Source organism: Pogona vitticeps, chromosome 2 (assembly GCF_051106095.1).
Source record: "Pogona vitticeps strain Pit_001003342236 chromosome 2, PviZW2.1, whole genome shotgun sequence".
Classification (NCBI taxonomy): domain Eukaryota; kingdom Metazoa; phylum Chordata; class Lepidosauria; order Squamata; family Agamidae; genus Pogona; species Pogona vitticeps.
The window spans coordinates 98,007,942-98,028,921 of record NC_135784.1 but is presented as its reverse complement, the minus strand read 5'-3'; the positions used below and the strand labels follow the sequence as shown (position 1 = coordinate 98,028,921).

At 40.9% G+C, this 20,980-nt stretch overlaps 1 protein-coding gene across 1 annotated transcript; it reads left to right on the top strand.

The window, feature by feature from the left end:
• The first annotated feature begins 201 nt into the window (after positions 1–201).
• On the top strand, positions 202–19,930 carry WNT8A (Wnt family member 8A). Its single transcript, XM_020782773.3, has 6 exons — positions 202–430; positions 559–592; positions 795–933; positions 2,251–2,376; positions 2,781–2,923; positions 6,018–19,930. Exons 1-6 carry the CDS (start codon positions 366–368, stop codon positions 6,576–6,578), a joined length of 1,068 nt encoding a protein of 355 aa, XP_020638432.3. The 5' UTR covers positions 202–365; the 3' UTR covers positions 6,579–19,930.
• Positions 19,931–20,980: the final 1,050 nt, after the last annotated feature.

Below are 20,980 nucleotides of genomic sequence, written 5' to 3'. Positions count from 1 at the left end.
CGGGCGGTTCCTTGGGCTGTCTTCGCGGCCATTGGATTAGAGGCGCTTTCCTCATTGGGTGGCAAATGCAGATGGGTCCCTGCCCTGCAGGGATTCCCCCCCCCTTATAAAAAAAAGATGTGGGCTGCTCTCCCCTCTCTTATTCTGCTATGTGACGAAGTGGGCTCTCTGGTCCACAAGAGGCTTACACCGGAATATGTTTGTTGGCCTTCAAGGTGCCTCACGACTAGCCCTCGGAGATTTATCTGTCTTTTCGTCCTGGGGGAGAGAGAGGAAAGCGGTGTCTTTCTTTTTCTTTTCTGGAAAAGTTCATTAGAGGTGGGAGTGGGGCGGCTAGGACAGTCCATGTAATAGAGAGATTCACCATGAAGAGGAACACCTTTGTCATCCTGCTTGGGATATATAGTGGAATTTTCAAATCATCAGCATGGTAAAAGCTCTAGCCTCATTGTCAGTTACTGTTGGTTTTTTTCCTTTTAAAATATATAGTCTTATTAAGTGGTGCAGTTCAATGATGGGTTTTACTGCTTTTCTTTCTCCTCCTCTCCTTTCTTTCAGGTCAGTGAACAACTTTCTGATGACAGGACCTAAGGTATGTATTTTCTCCCCTGCCTTTCCAGAGTATCAGGAACTTCAACAACTTTTGGCACAGTCCACTTTAATAATTAGTAACTCTGTCCACCTCCTTCCAGGTGAAGATTTGGGGGGGGGGGGATGGAATACTAACAGGTGTGTTTAAAGGTACATTGGAGTTTTGAAATAAAATGACTAGTTCTTCATTTTCTCTGTGAAAGGCATATTTGACCTATTCTAATAGCGTAGCTGCTGGTGCCCAACTTGGGATTGAAGAATGTAAACACCAGTTTTCCTGGGAACGCTGGAATTGTCCTGAGAGTGCACTTCAGCTCTCCACTCATAATCGACTTAGAAGTGGTAAGTGGATTCAGATATAACCTTCCTTACTGATAGACCTGTTTAGGTTGTATAGCAAGCCACACATTTAAGTTGTATAGCAAGCAATACATATACTGTGTAGAGGAAATGTTTGAATGGTATATAGTCAGTAATTCCAGGACTGTTTCCAGGCTTCTGTTTCCATTGCTAAGACTTGATCCAGGAATACAGGAAGAAACGAACACGTGGGGAATGGGAATTTTATTCAATGTATTCAAAACACATTTTAAAAACATGTTATTGCATTACCTCCCAGCCTTCTTCCCAAGAAGCTCATGGTGTCCTCCAGAGGTTTTTTCTTTTTTTATTGTTCTCACAGTAATTCTGGGATCTTACCCACTGAACTTTACAGCTGACTCAGGATTTGATCCAGGATTTACCCAGTGCAGAGCTGGGGAGGGAAAAAAAAACTTTATTGGACTACAATTCCCATTATCCGCAGAATTTTATTTTGTAAACAGTACTTTTTCCCAAGTTGTGCCCCTGTCCTTGCTTGACATTCTAAAATTATCACATGCTGCCTTTCCTTTCCTATACTACTGGGGGAATGGAAGGAGATAGTCGTTGTCATACTTTGGGGACCTAGGAAAAGCATTTTCTAGCTCAGACATACTCTATCCTCTCTATCTCCTTTCTCTAGCAGAAATTAATTAACTTGGACCCCATGATCCATAGGGTCCCTTCCAGTTCTGCAGTTCTTAAATTATTATTATAATCCTTGTTTAAAATTCAAAGATTATTTATCCCTTTGAAAACCTACAACTGCTTTCATCTAAATATTATATAGAAAACTTTAAACTACCTTCCAAGTTTCAAATTGAAAGCAAAAACTATGAAATTCCAGGACAAGAACATAACCCCTCTGTGCCCTCTCAGACTTGAGCCCTGTTCAGTTCATGGGGACATATTCCTTCAGATGTATTATTAGGAAGGCAGTCTCAGCTATAATAAAAATGTATGTAAACATCAGGTGTTCTCTCCCCCAAAAAAGTGTTTACCATAAAAGTTTTAATATTTTTAAAAAATCAAAGCATGCTGAAAAGATTTTCATGGTATCATTCAGTACATTTCACCTCTGCACTCATTGTTTTGTGTATCCTTCCCAGTACTTTATGGTGCTATACCTGTTTACAGAAGGAGATATTTCCAGTGTCTTCTACACTTTCATGAAACTCCCAGATATCTGCCCTTCCTCAGCCCGGGACTGGTCAAATCTTTATTCTTGATCATTGCTCTGATGGGGTTCAATGAGTAAGAAATTGCCTCAGGCTAATGACAGATTCCTTTTCCTTCCAGCCACCAGGGAGACGGCTTTTGTTCATGCCATCAGTTCAGCTGGCGTTATGTACACTCTTACGAGGAACTGCAGCATGGGTGACTTTGAAAGTTGTGGCTGTGATAGTTCGAAAAATGGACACACAGGTGAGTTGGGGTTTATCTTTAGATAACAGCCTGGTAGCAGAAGAGGATTAAACTGATTTTCCTTATAGCTATCTTACTTCTATACAGTGGGATTTCATTGCCTGTCTTCCCCCTGTTTTTGTGTGCCAACTTGGCTACTCAGTATTACAAGGCAGACATTAAATGAGAGATGCGTTCATACCATTAATCACTGAAGTTACCACTAACATATATTTATTAGGCCCCTAACCTTCTGTGTTCCCCATCTTGCATTTCTCCACCAGTGCAGAATTGGCTGTGTGTGTGTGTGTGTGTGTGTGTTCCTTTTTCCTTTTTTAAATTTTCCCCTGCATATTCAAATACATTTCTGTTCTTAGGTTCCAAATGAACACAAATCTCAAGTGCTATAATTTTTTTCCCCACAGGTGGAAAAGGATGGATTTGGGGTGGCTGCAGTGACAACATAGAATTTGGTGAAAGAATCTCCAAGCACTTTGTGGATTCTTTGGAGAGAGGACATGATGCCAGAGCTTTAATGAATTTGCACAATAATGAGGCGGGCAGACTGGTAAGTAATGTGAGCTTTAAAAAAATATTTATTTGGAATTGGCTGATGTGCATAAAAGATACTACAGCAGGGGTGGCGACCCTTTGGCACTCCAGATTTTTGGAGCACAACTAGAATCCCTAGCCTATATTGCCAATGATAAAGGACTGTGGGAACTGTTGTCCAAAAATCTGAAATGCCAAAGGTTTGCCACTCCTGTATGATTGAATTGTCCCATCAGACTATGTTTTCTCTGAATGAGCTGTCTCTGTGACTTCATGGGCTTGATTAGCTTAGCATAGGTTGCTCAACTTGAATGAGGTAAGAGTGATCAAACTGCTAAGGAGAGTTCATGATTAGCTTAGTCTTACTTCCATAAATAAATACTGTATTAGGCTTAAATAGTATTTTGTTAAGTTTGCATGGAGAGCAAATTGATGGTTCATTTTGATTCCAGGGCATAAAACAGGGAGATATGTAACACACTACATTGACAGTAATATTGGTGTAATCCTACATGGTGACAGGACTCTTAAGCCACTAAAAAGTTATTCTCTCTTCTCCATTAAGATCAACAGATGGATCTGTTTTCTTGTTCTGGCTCAGTTAACAATTTTGGCTTAGTTATGTCATGTCTTCTCATCATTCTATTTCAGTAACAAGAACTTGGAAATTGAATTTAAAAAGAGGGTGATCAGTCTGTCTGTGCAGTTCTGCACAGATGATAGGAAGTTTTAAGAATCTGGATGTCTATATATAGATATACCTATCTTTGCTAAAAGTAGATGTTTGAAACAACTTGAAGTGACCAGATAGCAGAAACACACAAACACTGCTTATGTTCTGCTCATTTTTCTACAAGATGCAATGAAACTCTTAGACAGAGGGACAGAAACTAGCAACCCTGTATTTTCCTAATAGAGGAGTTTGTCAGTGTTGAATATCTTCCAGGATTAAAAATTTAACCTGAAATCCAGTGTGTATGTACATATCAGGGTGAAGGCACAACTGAACAAAGAATTTATTGTCTATCAATGAATTAATCAGGCTGTATGGTTCCACCTGCAACAATTCCACTTGTCTGAGGAGCTTGAAAAAGTGATGAATGTCAGCCGATGAGTTTAAAGTGATTTACAGTTTAGAAGCCCATGTTCTAGAATATTTCACCCACTCATCTCCATAGCAGCATTACTAATGTTCCTGTTTCACAGGTGGTAGAGAAGGACCATTTTGTGAATTGATTACCTGACCCTAAGTCTTCTGCTCACTTTTCTACTGTTACTTCTATTCTGACCAGTGGGGTTCTTTCAAGGCTGTCACTACCTTTATGCACTGCAGTGCAGCTGTGCTGGGCAGCAAATGCTAAGGGGTGTGAAATGGAGAGTGCTGGGTGTTCAGCTAGTTCCACATGACCTTCTGTTCATCTCTCAGCATGCCTGAAAGTACAGGCTTGTTGTCCTGATCTGAGATTTAAAATAAGACTGCGTAGCCAGCCTGATAAGCTATTGCACATTGAATCAAGTGGGGATGGGGAGATCCCATCTTGTCAGACAGCAAAATATTGTCTGCTTGATTCTTCAGTTTGGTGGACGAGTCCTTGAAATTCAACTGAGAAGTATCTAAAGTGTCCCTTCAAACTGTTCAATCTCTAAACAAACAACAGAGGAGAAAAAACTGAGAATAAATTAGTGCTAGGATAGGCATGAGTACCAGAAGCGGCACAAGTTCTTTTCAGTGCCATATTGAAACCATCAACTGGAGGGATAAGACCTGGGAAAGTGTACATCCTTGCTCATGTGTATGTGAGGTAGTAGCTAGAGCTGACCTATAGTAAGGCCTTTGCTGAACCTTGAATCTCACTGGGAAGCCCACATCCTGGCTGGCCTATGCATTAGACAAATTGAAAGTTGTGTCAGGATGCAACCCACTGTGCCACTTCTTCACCATGGAGTACTATAGCCACTGTGCCAGGGCCAGCCACATCCCAAATGGCTCTCTGAGGAATCCTCTGTGAATGCCTGGCCAGCACTGCTCTTCCCAAAGTTCACCCTCTGGAGTTAGATAGAGGGCGAACAGGTTGTGGAGTTGTGAAGACTGGAGCTCAGAAAAGTAGCTCTGTTCTGATGCCAGACAGCCAAAACTGATAATCACTGCATTTCTGGCCCAATGCAAAGTGCTGGTTGATATTTTTAATCCATAGGGCTAGTATCTTGTTAAGTTTGCATGGAGAGGACAGTTCTGCCAGCATAGTAAGGTGGGACTGGGCTGCTCGTGCAAGTGTTGCCATTGTGGAAGCCAAGTTGTCTTCGTGCAAATCACAACAGCTACCATTGCCCAAGTGCCATGATCCGGTGCTGCTATATGCTGGGATGAGTTTCTGCTTAGCAGAGGCTCTGAGGAATGCTGGCCATTAACTGTTTGGGACCAGGTTATTCAAAGGATCACTGGCACCTGTATGTAATTGTCTGGGTGCTGAGACTAGTCCCTAAGCCTCCTCCTCCTCAGCCTGCCAGTTAGGCTAATTAAGCTGATTTAGCACCAGAGATGAGGCCTCATAATGCTGGTACTATAGTTGAACTCTCTACCACAGAAAGCAAAGCTCACCACTTGCTGTAAAATTTTTAATTGGCTTTAAGAGGTTGTTTTCACATCCACTTTTACTAATTAATGTTGAATTCGTTTAGGATTTTAAAATTAAACTTTAAAAATGGTTGTATTTTTTTGACTCAGCATTGGACTTAGGTGATATGATTGTGTGACTCCTTCCTTTGGATTTTGAATTGCTTGTATGATTTTCTGTTCATATAATTTTGATAGGGCTTGTAATATTGTAAATCTCATTGTGAAGGCTGTTCTCTAGTCTTGTTCATTTCTCCTGCAAAGAATACTTGATAATTAATGTTTAGTAGTAAGATGGAATTGGACTTAACATGGACCATGAGATGCCCAGATATCAAACTGCATGGATAGTGATTGTTTCAAACTTCCATGCATGGACTGAATTTCAAATAATCATTTTTTTCTTACTGTTTGTCACTAAGACGTAATTTCAGTGTAATTGTTTTGTGATGCAGTTTCATAGTGTTCCCAAATGGTCTCTTGTCCCTTTCCAAAGGCTGTAAAAACAACCATGAAGAGGACCTGCAAGTGTCATGGTGTATCTGGGAGCTGCAACATTCAAACCTGCTGGCTCCAGTTGGCAGATTTTCGGGAAATTGGAAATTATCTGAAAACCAAATATGATGAAGCGAAGAAGCTTGAGACGGACAAAAAGAGAATGAGAGCAGGAAACAGTGCAGAGCGTCGGGGAGCCATCGACCAGACATTTGGTGCAGTAGCAGCCCCTGATCTGGTCTTCTTGGAGGACTCTCCTGACTACTGCCTCAAAAACACCAGCTTGGGCCTCCATGGCATGGAGGGGCGGGAGTGTCTACAAAGCGGCAAGAATGCAACCCAGAGGCAGAAGCGGAGTTGTAAGAGACTCTGCGTGGACTGTGGCTTGCAAGTAGAGGAGAAACGGACAGAGGTGGTCACCAGCTGCAACTGCAAATTCCACTGGTGTTGCACAGTGAAATGCCAGCAGTGCAGACAAGTGGTCACCAAGTATTATTGCTCCAAACAAGATGACACCTCTTCCAACAGCACCCGACGGCGCAACAGGGGGCCCAGGAGATAAATCAGCAAGTCTCTAACCACAGCCTATGACTGTCTTCCAGCAGACTGATCCAAAGGGTCTTCCAAAACATAAAAACTTTACTTGGACAATCATAAACCTGAATGTTGCTGGCCCAGATCCTTTATTATTACACTGGACAAAGCTTCGAATTCAACTTCCTTTTTATCCAAATTTGCAGTCGTCCTGCGCATTCCCTCTATAGGTTTCCTTAACCAAAAGTTCTGCCTTAAAAAATGTCACTGTATAGCCATGTAGGGCAGTGGTCCCCAACCTTGGGCCTCCATATGTTCTTGGACTTCAGCTCCCAGAAATCCTGGCCAGCATAGGTAGTGGTGAAGGCTTATGGGAGTTGTAGTCCAAGAACATCTGGAGGCCCAAGGTTGAGGACCACTGAGGGGATTCTGACAATCATAGGCCTCCAAACCAACTTTTCCAAGGTTTGTTTAAAACAGGGGTGGGCTAAGGGCTGCTCTCCAGATGTTGTTGAACTGCCCGCATAGCCAGGAGGAAGAAAGATGCGAGTGGAAGTCCCACAGCTTCTGGAGGGTCACTCTTTGCCCAACCAGACTGATTTAGGATTGTGCCGTCATTATGTAATGTGACTTTTAACTTTAGGTTTGAAATTTCCATTATGTTCCAGTTTACTTTTGTGCCTTTCCAGTTAGGTCTATTCCCCCAGCCAATGTACGTATTGTCACTTTTATTTTGGGAGTCTCCGTTGCAAAAGACGGTTTGTGAAAATAGTTGAAGATACTTTCATAAAATCAGTTTCCCTTTGTTGTCAAGAGATGGTTTACAAAGCCTGCTGCTGCCCCTTCTCAGCCAGCTGTTTGCCTGTGACCCCACTGTTAGTGCAACTAGGGTTTTCTGTAGATGCACCTTCAGCTTTTTTTCAATCATCATGGCTTTTGGTGGAAACAAATTCACCTGCTCTGCTGGAAATACCTGCTGGTTGTCGTATCTATAGCCTGGTTCAGTTTCACAAATTCCCTCAATATACGTAATTGCAGTGCTGCAGCTGCTAGTGATGAAGTGCATGAACTGTTGCAGAAATAATTTTTAGTAGTTAAGACAGTATTAGGTTGTGTGGGGTCAAAAGTAACATGGACTTAGTATTTTCAGTACTCAAGACTTCGCAGATTATTGAAAGTGCAATGAATGCAGAATAATTCTATATTTTACCTTTTTAGACAACACAATTCCAAACATACCTGGTCTCCCTAGTATAACCATATGAGGAAATATGGTTGGTTGTCTGAATCCTTATATAAGCTTTAAAAAAATGTTCTGAAATCTGTCCTAGGCAATTCAGGGATCCAGAATTTAGATGTTTTAGAGTTCTTCTTTAGAAAGTGTACAAGTGGAGACTGAAGTGTTCTTTGTAGTACTGCAAATGCATGGACTGTAAATATGTTTGTATTTTTTTAATATGAAACATTTGCACTTTTCATCTGATGATTTTAAAGACATGATCTAGTTCTCACTGGGGTACAAAAACGTGTGCTCTGTACAGGGCCAGACTGGGGGAGCTTGCATGCTGAGATGCTTCTCCATCCTCCCTCATCCTAATATTCTTTTCATGTAAGAAAAAGCCATGTTGTCGAAGAAAGCGCCAGTTCAGCCTTTTTAATATGCCAGACATGTTTTTGGTTGGAAAAGGAATCAGCTAAGTAAATTTCTGCCTGATGTTTGAAATGATACAGACCAGAGACCAAGGCAAATAATCCTGGTCAAAATCAAGCTAATCTTCTGCCTCCCCCTTTTGAATAAGAAGGGCAGCTCTGAGGACAGGTGTTGTTGTGTGGTTCTTTTTTACAACAGGGTGTGGAAATGGTAGTCCTCTGGATGTTGTTGAATTTCATTTCCCATCTGTCTCAGCCACAGTGTCCAAATGTGTCAGTGAATGACAAGGAGGATAGGTATGATAGTCTAATCACACATAGAGGGTCAGAGATCCGCCAACTTTGCTCTGTGCGCTTCATGTGCAATTTAATGTATTTTAAACCCAGCTGGAGTCAGCTGACTCCCCCTTTGAGTACATGGTTATAGGATTGCACTGTAGATATACTTCTTAGAAAGCTATTTGCATGCAAGCCAAGAAACTTTAGGTTCCTGAAGGAGGGTGATGTTGTGTGATTTGTCACATGTTGCCTCAAAATCATGGTAAATGAAACAGCTGAGTATTCAGTATTCTTTTGTTGCTGAAAAAATGTGGGTTTTTTTAAAGTGACTGTTTTAAGAGAATTGAAACAGATTTATTTTGGGTGACATTTTGCAATAAACTCTTTTAAAGATAATGGTGTTTTCATATTTAAAACTGATGTAAATATTGTGTGCATACTGGGCAGAAATTCTAACTTTTTCTTTTAAAGGAAGAGAACAGGAGTTGCAAAAAATATGATCAACAACCCAGAAACTAAGACAGACCTTGACTTCAGCAATCTTTTCCTCCAGGACATAAACCAGGCTAAAGACTAAGTTGCAAAGACTGGTCTGGGAAAGTAAATTTCCCTTGTTCTTTAATTTGCCTATTGTCTAACCTTCTTCAAACAAGGCAAGCTTGGATTGTGTTTGATGTGGTAAATATCAGGGCTTGTTGCAAAATTCTTTATTCTAAGGAACACAGTTAGCCCTTTGAACTGGAGAGTATGAGTGAAAACTTGGAGGCAGTTGTGAATGTGTCTGTGGGCTCCCTGCTGTTTGCTCCTATAAACAACCTGATGACTTGCATGCCTGGGAGGGCAAGAGGAGACATTGACTACTGCTGTAGTGGCTTTATACTTCGATGTGTATTCCAAAGCCCATCCTGGGCTCAGTTTATTATCATTGTGCCTTTGCTATACCAACAAAACATTAGCTTGTTTTTCCACAAGGTTTTATTAGTCATTCTGTTCACCAGGTTAGTTTGGAAGAGAAAGTGAGTCAAGTTGCAGTTTGCTCCCTTGGTTCCCAAGTTCTTCTTTCCCCTTAGGGTTTGCAAATTCCTCTTATTTAAGGTATGTCTGGTCATTACTGCTTCACAGAACAATAACCAGTGGATGGCAGCTGGCTCCAGTTTGTCCCATGTCTCTAAATTTTTTGGTCTGGAGCAAAGGTGCTATTTAGTAAGCTTTCAACCAGCCTGATGAGGTTCCTCCTCCTTTTTACTGTCATCTCCATAATTTCAGAATTCCACAGTGCCCAGGATAAGACCCAGGATAAGACGGAAACTTTGCTTTGCTTTGATTTTATTTTATTTTGAATTAATCGTCACTAGATAGCATCTCTCATGGGAGCACAGAGATTGCCTCATGCTTTTAAAGTTTATACCAATGGAGTGCAAACTCTGTCAGGTTCTCTCAAAATGGCAAGGCTTTCCAAGTATAGCTCTAGTTGCAGCAGCGGTGCATCTGCCATGAAGGTCCAGCCTAGCTAAGCTTGGGGAAGATCTGCCACCAGAACGTTACTCTGCAGGTGACAAAATGGTTACAGAAGCTATTGATACAAGAAGAGCTGTGATCTGCAGCAATGAAGGAACTGCCTGCACTGATCAAATTCCAGACCTTGAAGGCAAAACCACTATCTTATTCTGGAGATTTAATTTAGTAAAAAAAATGTTCCCCTTATCTATCTTTTTCTCTCCCCGAAGGTTAAGGAATTTCATTCTAAGACCCTGGTAATACTTTTGCGTTTCAGAACAGGAAGAAACTCAGCACTTCTACCTGCAGGTCACATGCCACCTATTGCCACAAAGACATGAAGTGGTAGACTGTGTGCCTGTTTCTCTTCTCTACCTATGTATGCTACTTTACTGCTGGGGTTTTTGTTTGTTTCCCTCTGCTGCCCATGCCTTTAGAGCTGGAGTCATTTTAGTTCCAATTCTGTACATTGGAAATCGGGGAGGATAACAGCAAACAGAAAACATCAAAAATAACTGTCATGCAAGGACAACATGAAAGTCTTCTTCAGGGACAGCTGTGTTTCCTACATGATGCTGTGTGGCATTTAACAACCACGTGTGCTTGGTGCTGAGACTGGTTGGCTAAAATACTAGTCAGTGAATCGAAAGTGGGCCCTTGGCTGAAGATTTTACAAAGGCTTGGTTTTATTATCGTGTATTAATTCCATTTGTATCCTACCTTTTCATTAAAAATAGTGCTCAAACCGGCAAACATCAGAAACAAAGCCTTAGGGGAGGGATAAAAAGTAAAATATCACAAGAATGTTTTTACTTCTTTTTTTTACTTCTAAGAAGCAAAAAATTAAATCCTACAGATAAAGCTTTGTAAGAGGTCCAGGTATATTTGTAAATTTTATATATAATTGTAGATTTTATATAAGTATAGATTTTTATATATAATTTTCTTAATATGTTTATTGATTAATACTTTTCAGTGCTTCCAGAACCTATATATAGCATGGTTGTCCTCCACAAGCTTATTTTGGATTACTGATTTTTCATCACAGAAACTATCAAATGGAACTTCAGCCTGTTTTGTGAAACTACCCTGTTTCCCCGAAAATAAGACCTAACCTGAAAATAAGCACTAGTATTATTTTTTAGGATGCTCGTAATATAAGCCCTACCCCAAAAATAAGCCCCAGTTAAGAGAAACCCCTGCCCTCCACCATTGTGCAGCAACCAAAATAAGACGACATGACTGTATTTGAATAAATGTAGATAGTTGTACATGAAAAAATAAAACATCCCCTGAAAATAAGCCCTAATGTGTTTTTCGGGGAAACATGGGTAGAAGCAATCAAGAGATGTTAGCACACTTTATAGTCCTATTGTGTACCATTACTGTTCCTACAAAGTGCTTATAGACTCTGCTATGGAATGAGAATATTGATTTTCTAATATGGTCAAGACACAAGAGTGTAATGAGTAATTTCTCATATATTCAATAGTTTTTCCAACATAAAAGAGTGTTATAGTTAGAGCTTAAGAACTCTGCTGCTGGTTCAAGCTTAAGGATGGACCAAGACATGGTTGTTGTGGGTTTTTCAGGCTCTTTGACCATGTTCTGAAGGTTGTTCTTCCTGACGTTTCGCCAGTCTCTGTGACCGTCATCTTCAGAGGACTGGAGTTCCTACTCCTGGTGAAACATCAGGAAGAACAAAATTGTATTCTCGAAGGCTTTCATGGCCAGGATCTAACGGTTGTTGTGGGTTTTTCGGGCTCTATGGCCGTGTTCTGAAGGTTGTTCCTCCTAAAGTTTCACCAGTCTCTGTGGCCGGCATCTTCAGAGGACAGCACTGGATATCCCACTGCTGGTGCAGAGTCCACTGCTGGTCCAGAGCACAGAGTGCTGTCCTCTGAAGATGCTGGCCACAGAGACTGGCGAAACGTTAGGAAGAACAACCTTCAGAACAAAGAGCCCGAAAAACCCACAACAACCATCAGTTCCCGGCTGTGAAAGCCTCCGAGAATACATGGTCCAAGAGACTTTGCTGCCTAGCCTAAAGACCTTAACAGTAGCCCTACAGTTTTAGCTGCAAAATCTGAGTAGGCTGGCACTTTAACATTTATTTAGCACCAGCAGTGTGATATCCAGCTCTGCCCAAAAACAACAGCTAGCTTTGAGAATGCAGAGCAGTTCTCTCCTCCAGCACCTTGCTGTTGCCAGAGGCATTTCCCTCTCTGCCTAACAGCAGGCCTGGGTCTGATAAAAGCCAAGGCCCATCAGCAACAGCATCCATATTATGAAATAGCATGCCACTGATTCTTAATTGGCCAGATAACTACAGTAGCTATATTCTAAAAGGGATACAACTTAAGCTTCCAGTTGTATGGCTCAAGAGGAGGCAATAGTAGCCACTGCTGCAAGAAGCATCAGGCTAGGATTACATCTTCTCTCCTGGGCTTCAGTGGGAATGGGCAAAGCCAAGCTTTGTCGATAACCCTTAGTATTGTTACAGAACAGAGTCCAGGCTACAGTATTGTTACAGGTTAAATTAAAAGTTTATAGTATAAAGAAAAGTATAAAAGTAATCCCACCAATATTCCTGGAATAAATCACTTGGGCAGTATGCAAGACAACCCAGGAGAGGCTCTCATTATTTGCATTAAAAAGCTTCACCAGCCATACAGTGGCTGGTGTTACTTCTGTTGCTATCCTACCCACCAATACAGGCCATCTGTTGGGGAAGAGAATTACAGCTGATTAACAATCCAGTTTAATTTAGATTTGTTTTTGCTGTCAGCAAGCATCCTGCTATACACATTCTAAATTTGCTGCTTGATTGGAAAGACTCACTAAGGATTACAAAAAGACACACACACACTACCTTAGTATAGGGAAGAAGGAAGTATTTTTACACCATTCATTTCCTGCATTTCCACATGGGGTTGGCAATTGTATGAAGTGAATATTATGGCTCCCAATGCAGAGGCGCTCCATCACTCAAGCTGACATCTCCTCTCTTGAAGAGAATAAGTGACCTTTTCATATGCAGCTTAACTAGCCGGTCACACCACAACTAAATTAGGAGAAGCCATGGGTCACATCAATTCCTTGAGGCTTTAAAAACAAAAGTGGGAGGCTCTTTCAACTTGCAACCCCCCCCCCCATCTTCCTTAACATTACAACATTAGGGAGCCATAATGGCCTTTCCCCTTCCGTGCTTTGCAGGTGCATAGACAACACAGAATGGTGGCCAGGGGTATCTGCTTCATAAGATTTTCACAGCAGTCCAAGAAAAGTTTGACAATGGCCAAAAAAGGGGAAGGAGGAAGAATAGCAGCAACATTAGGTTGTTCTTTCCAAGCATCCTGTGGGAAGTGGTTGATGCCTCTTCCAGATCCTAACTGTACTCATCACGCACTGTAGTAGTCTTGCACACACCTCACCACACAGTGCTTGAAACAGTCTTTATGCACACCCACCTCCATGCATGTAGTGATTTCCCTGCATGAGAATAGGCCAGGGCAACGTAAGGTGAAAATAAGCCCAGTGAAGGCAATGAGGGAGACCTGTGCATTGGCTCAGCAAAATGCTGACAGCAAGAACACGAAGTCCCACACAGGGCAGGAGAAAGCAGTTACCTGGTACAGTATGGGGCTGGAGGCGGGTACAGGAAAGGCAGGGCTCCTTGGGCCAAGGCAAGAGAGGGCATAATTTCTCACAGAAATGCAGTTGTGCAAGAATCAGGTTCTGCTAGCCCAGCTTCCCCAAAACATTTGCTTTACTGCAGCAGCTGATAATTCGAATGGAGAACTAAAAACAAAAACAACATTTAGCCATCTAGTGATAAGTGGAGAACTGTGTCCCACTTCTCAAATGTGGCAGTCTCTGACACCTACAAGGAGGAGGCCAGTAAAGAATAGATAATTCGATGCAAATCAATATACATATATAGGTAAAAATGAAATAATTGCTATAATTCAAATAGGAGTGCAGTGTGTCATCCCATAGTGGTGAAGGCTGCGACAAGTTGTTCTCTGTGCCTCCCTGCTCAGTCCCCTATTGAGGGACACCCAACTATTGATGTCCTTGTTTTGGTTGGGTTGGATAACCTTTGAGTAGAGGACTGCCTTCAGTAATAAAGTAGGACCCATAGTAGGGCCCAAAGTTCTGTTGCTGTCTCTACTCCAGCCACACTCAGGCAGAAGCCCACTTTTCCACAAGCTTCTGTAAACTGCAACACTGGTGACAGACCTTCCAGGACATCTCCAGGTAATGGTTTATGCGAGCAAGCAGCATGGGTGAGCGGCCCCAACATGCATGGAACAGCAAGGATACCCACTCCAAAGGCTGTGTAACATTTAGTCACGTTGGCTGGTGGATCCTGGCAGGCAAAGTCCAAAAATAGTGAGTTCCCCAAACTCCTATCCTGTGGCATTGTATCTTTTTATCAGGTTCTTTCCTCATTCCTGTTTGGAAGTGCCATCTTTGTAAGAAGCTTGCATTGGGCATAGATTGATATTTTGCAAACCACTGGTGCAAGCCTCAATTTCTCATTTCCTTAAGATTTGTATTGCCCTAACTGAACTCATCCAACTGACAATACCCTTCAGCTTTTTTCAACACTGTGGGAAACTTTTAATAGAAGGAAGATGGACAGGACATAGTGGAGAACTGAGTAACTATATTTTTCAAGGTACTGGATGGTCAAATATTCACCAAAACCTCTGCACCTTTTGAAGTGTTTAAGTCTTTATAAAAATCTTTTCAGTCTTTTTAAGAGATTCTACTCAAGAGCATAGACTTTAGTCATTCACCCAAACCAGTCTTCCCTTGTGATGTGATATGCATATTAATTCAACAGCACAAACCACTTGTACTTGTGGCCCATTTACACTGATGGCAAAAGAATACAGTTCACATTGAACAGTGTGCACATATACTTCAAGCCAGCAAGCCCACATCTGGATTTCAAACATGATGAAGTTTAGAGATAATCAGATTTAGAAAGCACTTCCAGTGCTGTCTTTTAAGATGTGCAGCAGCCAGCTGATAGGATTTATGCTAACTCCCATGATGTATAATCAGGTGTGAGAAAGTGACTAAGGGTAATTGTACCTTTATCTCATTAATCACCAGAAAACCACCACAAATCATAGTATGATGCCTTCTCTGACAGTTAAAAGCACTAAATAGTACCTCTGTTATCCAGAACGCTCTATATTTATAAATACAGGCCAGAAACCTTACAGAAAAAGATAGTGTGAATGAGTCCTGAGGACCACCACAAAAAGCTTAAGACTTCCTGTTCTATCACAACAACAAAACACTAAAAAGTGACTCAGTGAAGGATCTGTTTTGGACCATTTAGTTTTATATCAGTGTTGCAGGAAAGATTTGCCAAAAAACAAGATGTTATGGCTACAAAAGTTTTGAATTTGGGATAAAAATCAGTTTGAAAGGGTAAAAGCCAAAAAGAAAGCAAGCGAAACACTGCGTACTCCACTTGTAATTCTTAAAGGTGTGGGCTAGCAAGTCACCTTCCTAACTTCTATCTCCTTTTAGCTTTCATGGAAACATATCCAATGAGGTGCTTCAGAAGGTTGGTAGGAAGCTCATACAATAGACTACTTCCTCAGGAACATGCCTTCCAATTAGAATCTGAAATATCAGAAATAAAGTTTGTAGTGTGCACTTGCCCTTCATGTGACATTTTTCTATGTACACAAATCATTTTTAGTTAATTTGTATACAGCAATATTCTGTGATGTGTTTTGAAGATGAGAAACAGCAAAACACACCCTTATTTTTCATTAGCAATCATGTATTTAAATTATCCTGGAACACAAATCAGTATCTGAACAATACTCTGTCATAGAACCATAAAATTATTATGCCACGGAGAAGTCTACACTAAAACCTTTGTTTGCTGATATTTCAAACTGTAAATGGAGATTATTTCATTTCATTTCATTTTTGCTCAAGGGAGCAATCCATCATGTGAGCCTCCTACCAAAAGTCTAAAGGACCTGAGCTTCCCAGGTAGTCCCAAAGGTGACCGGAGAGCTCCTGCCACCTCCCAAGGGGATTTTTGAAAAGCAGATTTTCCAGCTGCACCAGTGCCCTGTCAGAATATCCCCCATCATTAAAAAGTCAAACAGAAGTCACACAAATCATCAGGCTCAGTGGCTGCCTCTCAGCACCTGCCATCCCTTATACAAATTGTTTTACATTACATGAGATGTCCCTTAATTTCCTGAAAATTTATTAGGAAATAAAGTTTCATTCAAAATACTTTTACCCACCTTTCTCCTTAAACAGAACCCAAGGCAGCTTACATTAGTAGAAGACAATATTTTAAAGCTAAAAACAGTACGTATGCAAATATTACAAAAGAATCCAGCAAATACCACACTAAAACAGTGAACAAAATCAGCAGCAAAACTACATACAAAGCAACAAGGCACAACAATTCATTTAATAACTCCTCTCAGACAGCCACTCACTAAAAGAAAGCCTGCCTGAAGAGAAAGGTATTTGCCTGCCTGTGGAAAGACAACAAAGATGAAACCAGTCTGGCCTCCCATGGGAGGGAATTCCAGAGTCTGGGAGCAGCAACAGAGAAGGCCCTCTCCTGTGTCCCCACCAAATGCACCTGTGAAGATGCTGGGATGGAGAAAAGCCACTCCTGATGTTCTCAACCTTAAAGACTCATAAAAGGAAATATAGTCCTTGAGGTAGCTTCGACCTGTCAAAGCTCTGTTTCTTCAGGTATACACACCCATCAGTTTCCACTTGCCCAATTCTGTTTTCCAACTGCACATTTTGTGCCCAGCTACAGGCTAAAACACGCACACAGAGGTGAGCTTTGATGGCAGTTAATTTGAGGCCACTGTTGATATCTTTACCTCACTTTAGCTTATAAATCCACTCCTGCCACAGACCATCCATCCCACATTTCCAATATATGGATTGTATATTTGGTGATTGTATTGGATGGATGGAAGGAAATACTTATCATAATCACAACCCTGCCTTCTAGTCAATAACAGGCAGTCCATGTGGTGCTGTTGGACTAGACTTCCCATCAGCCCTAGCCAACACAGCCTATGGTTGGAACTCATAGGAATTGCAGTTCAAAAACAAGTGGAGGACCACATGTTCACATCCCGGCACTGTATATTTGTGCAACATCTGTGCAAGGTATCTGTGTTCCAGGTTTGTCACCTGTAGCTGTACAAGGTAGACAACCAAGAGTAAAGAAAGCTTGCTAAGTAAAACAAATCTTGAAGAAAAAGAGGCAAGTCCACATTTTGATTAAGGGATTTCTTGCTGTAGTTTGAAGTCATAGGTTTGAACATGCAATGGTTCACATAGGCCTGTGTATCACTTCATTATATATGAATAAAAGTGCAGTTAAGCCCACTGGCAACATTTTACTTATATTAGGTTAATTCCAGACTTCTTTTCCATTTGTGAAATGGTTTGGAAGTAGCTTTTGCCAGTTCACCTCAACCAGTTGCATCCTTTGAAAATCTTCTCTGGGGGATCTTTGGGTTTCAGAGCCTGCCAGCAGCTGCAGTGGGGAGGGAGCAATGGGCAAAAATTGCTTCTCCTCATTTTGACAGATAGGCTATCTCTGCCAGATCAACTACTTTCTGTGAACCAAAGGAGTATTTCCAGTCATAGAGAATGAAGTCAAGCTCCAACCCCTGGTCCCAAGCTGCTCTCGATGTTTGCTGGATGGTATACCCTTTCCCTCATGGTGTGAGAACAATAAAAGCTGTGTGAAGTTAGCTATTATGAGATGGAACTATTTAGATAGGTACGATGAGACCGGGGCAGAATGTAGGGATGACAGATCCAAACCTATTAGGCTATCAAATGGTACTAACTTGTTTCTGTTGCAAACATGAGACGTTGCTGCTAACACAGATGACCCCATTAAACAGTTGGTAGGACATTTAATATTAAATGTGGATGCACATTTCTGCACATTTCTGGATATTTTGATTTCCATGCTTTCTGTCCCATGTTTTCTCTTTGCTTTTGTTATAGCTGCACCATGCTGCGTTGAATAACAAGAATATAATGACAGAAGCAGGATCTAGTACTCTATGCAGGCAAGGCAAAAAACACTCAGATGATTAATTTTTATGTAATCGTAGGGAGAGCAGAAGAAACCTACCTGGTAAGGGGCTGTTGGTTGTGGTGGCAATTTCATCTTGTGCCTAGATTCTCCTTTAATCAGTTGTGAATGTGCAGAAATCTAAACCTCTTTACAATATAAAAGACTACAGAAAGCAGAAAATTAAATTACATTAAAAAGCTCTGTGTAGACATAACACAAAATTGAATTTTAACCCTGACTAGAGTAAACCTACTGAAATTAATGTGATTCAGACTGGTATTGACTTAATTTCAATGTTTCTACTTTAGTTTAAACTAAAATTTGACTTTCTTGGCTCCATGATCACTGCAGATGGAGACTGCAGCCACAAAATTAAAAGACGCCTGCTTCTTGGGAGGAAAGCGATGACAAACCTTGACAGCATCTTAAAAAGCAGAGACATCACCTTGCTGACAAAGGTCCACATAGTCAAAGCTATGGTTTTTCCTGTAGTGATGTATGGAAGCAAGAGCTGGACCATAAAGAAAGCTGACCGCCGAAGAATTGATACCTTTGAATTGTGGTGCTGGAGGAGGATCTTGAGAGTCCCCTGGACTGCAAGGAGAACAAACCTATCCATTCTAAAGGAAATCAAACCAGAGTGCTCATTGGAAGGACAGATCCTGAAGCTGAGGCTCCAATACTTTGGTCATCTCATGAGAAGACTCCTTGGAAAAGACCCTGATGTTGGGACAGTGTGAAGGCAAGAGGAGAAGGGGACAACAGAGGATGAGATGGTTGGACAGTGTCATCGAAGCAACCAATATGAATTTGACACAACTCCGGGAGGCAGTGGAAGATAGGAGGGCCTGGCGTGCTCTGATCCATGGGGTCATGAAGAGTTGGACACAACTAAACCATGATGAAAATTTGATGAGGTTAAAAGCCTAAGGGTGATTTGTTCTCTTTGAGATGTAATCTTATAACTACAGTACTTATCTTTAGAAAACCTCACTGAATGACTTTTGGGCAAATTTACTGCTATGGTTATGATTGATCACAAACCAGACTGTGAAGTAGTGAGTTTACAAACCACAGTTTGCATTAGTAATATTTAATTCTAGGTTGTGCCATAAGCAATACTGTAAGTCCAGAACATATAATCAGCTCTTCTTCCATGGACTGTCTTAATGAGTCTAGATATTCTTAGTAAAATAGTCCCCCCCCCTTGCAGTAAATATGCAGAGTTAATCAGCCAACAATCCTGGGCTGAGCACTGAAGAAGGATGTTCAAATTGGATTATATCTATTTTATTGCAGCTCATTTGAAAAGCCATAAAGAAGTTATAAAGTAGCAGACTGATGCAAGGGGAGGAGCAATATGATCAGGTATCATTTATATGCATAGGAAACGGGATGAAATTTCATTTCCTCCATCTCTTGTGCGCTCTGTCAGAATTGAAATGATGGCACTATTCAAGGCCGGCAGCAAGATGCCTGTTCACTATTAGCTAAACAAAGTCAAACATGAGCCACACGTAGTCATGTTCTCATACTTACATTTAAAAAATAACCCTAAGAAAATTATACCCTGAGAAGCTTTAAAAAGGCACCACGCAATAACCTAATTGATATGCAGGGTTACCAGACAAAATAAAAATTTAAAAAAGCCATCAGGGGAATAAAGTGTCCTCATTTTGTTTGTCTCAAGCCCTTGCCATTCTTGGCAGCTGAACACACAGAAATATGCAGCAAAGTTTTTCCTATCATATTTGCTCTGTGCCAGGAATACCTGCTAAATAACTGAGACAGTTTTTAAAGAAAAAATTCCAATACACAAGAAATTACTGGAAAAATAATCTGGATGTGCTGGGAACTAATTTACAAGTACAGAGTGCAAGGTTCTAGGGCTTTGGCCAAGAGAAACGGAGGGCGTCACTCATTAGTTGAAGTGTGCCTTTTTCAAAGTGCTCATCCCATTGACCCCAAAATATGTGCCATTGCACGGGAGTGCCAACGTATCATTCTCTGCTTTTCGTCACTTACAACCCCATTCCCTCTTACTGCTTTCTCCTATAGGGACTGGATTGTGGATGCATACGTACATTTCAGTAGAAACTGGCACCATTCCATATAATTCAGGGCATCGTTACAGTCTAAAGAGACATTCAAGTGGTAAGCCTGTGCACACTCTTGAGAGTGTTTAGGTGTGTAGGATCATTCTAATCAAACACGGCTAGATTGAGTCTACTACGTGGTAAATTCTGAAGCAGAGCAAAGGTGACATGTCAAAGGTGGATTGTGGGCAGGTGCTACTAAAAGCAAAAACAAGCCTTGTGCATTTAAGCACTCTTTCTATAGCTGTGCATTTTCACAGCTCATTTGCTAAATTGGGCATTATAAAAGTTGGTGCAATTGAGAGGATGTGTTAATCTCAGTAGCTTCACCATTTCCCTGTAATGACTGCTTTATGTTGGTACCTGGTAAGATGTTTTATGGTACAAATAGGAGATTTATCCACATACATATGTTAAAACACTCTTTGGATGTTCTCGTGTAACAAAGCAAAGTATCCTTAATGCTATGATTTTTCACTCCCAACATAAATGCCACCTAGAAAGAAGCTTTTACAGCTCCAAGGGAAAAGAAATATCAGATAGCTAGACTAAATAAATTCATATCTGAGTGTTTATTTAATTATATATAGTTGCACCAATTGTTAAGAATGAAATGGGAGAAATACTCTCGAAAATACTTCTCTCTCCCTCTTTCTCTGAATGAAGAAAGTGTGACTATAAATACCTGAATACAAATAAAAGGAGGAAGATAAAAGTTGTTCCTGTCATCTCAAATAATTAAGAACTAAATTCACTGTACTGAACATGATTTCCACATCTTTTATCAAT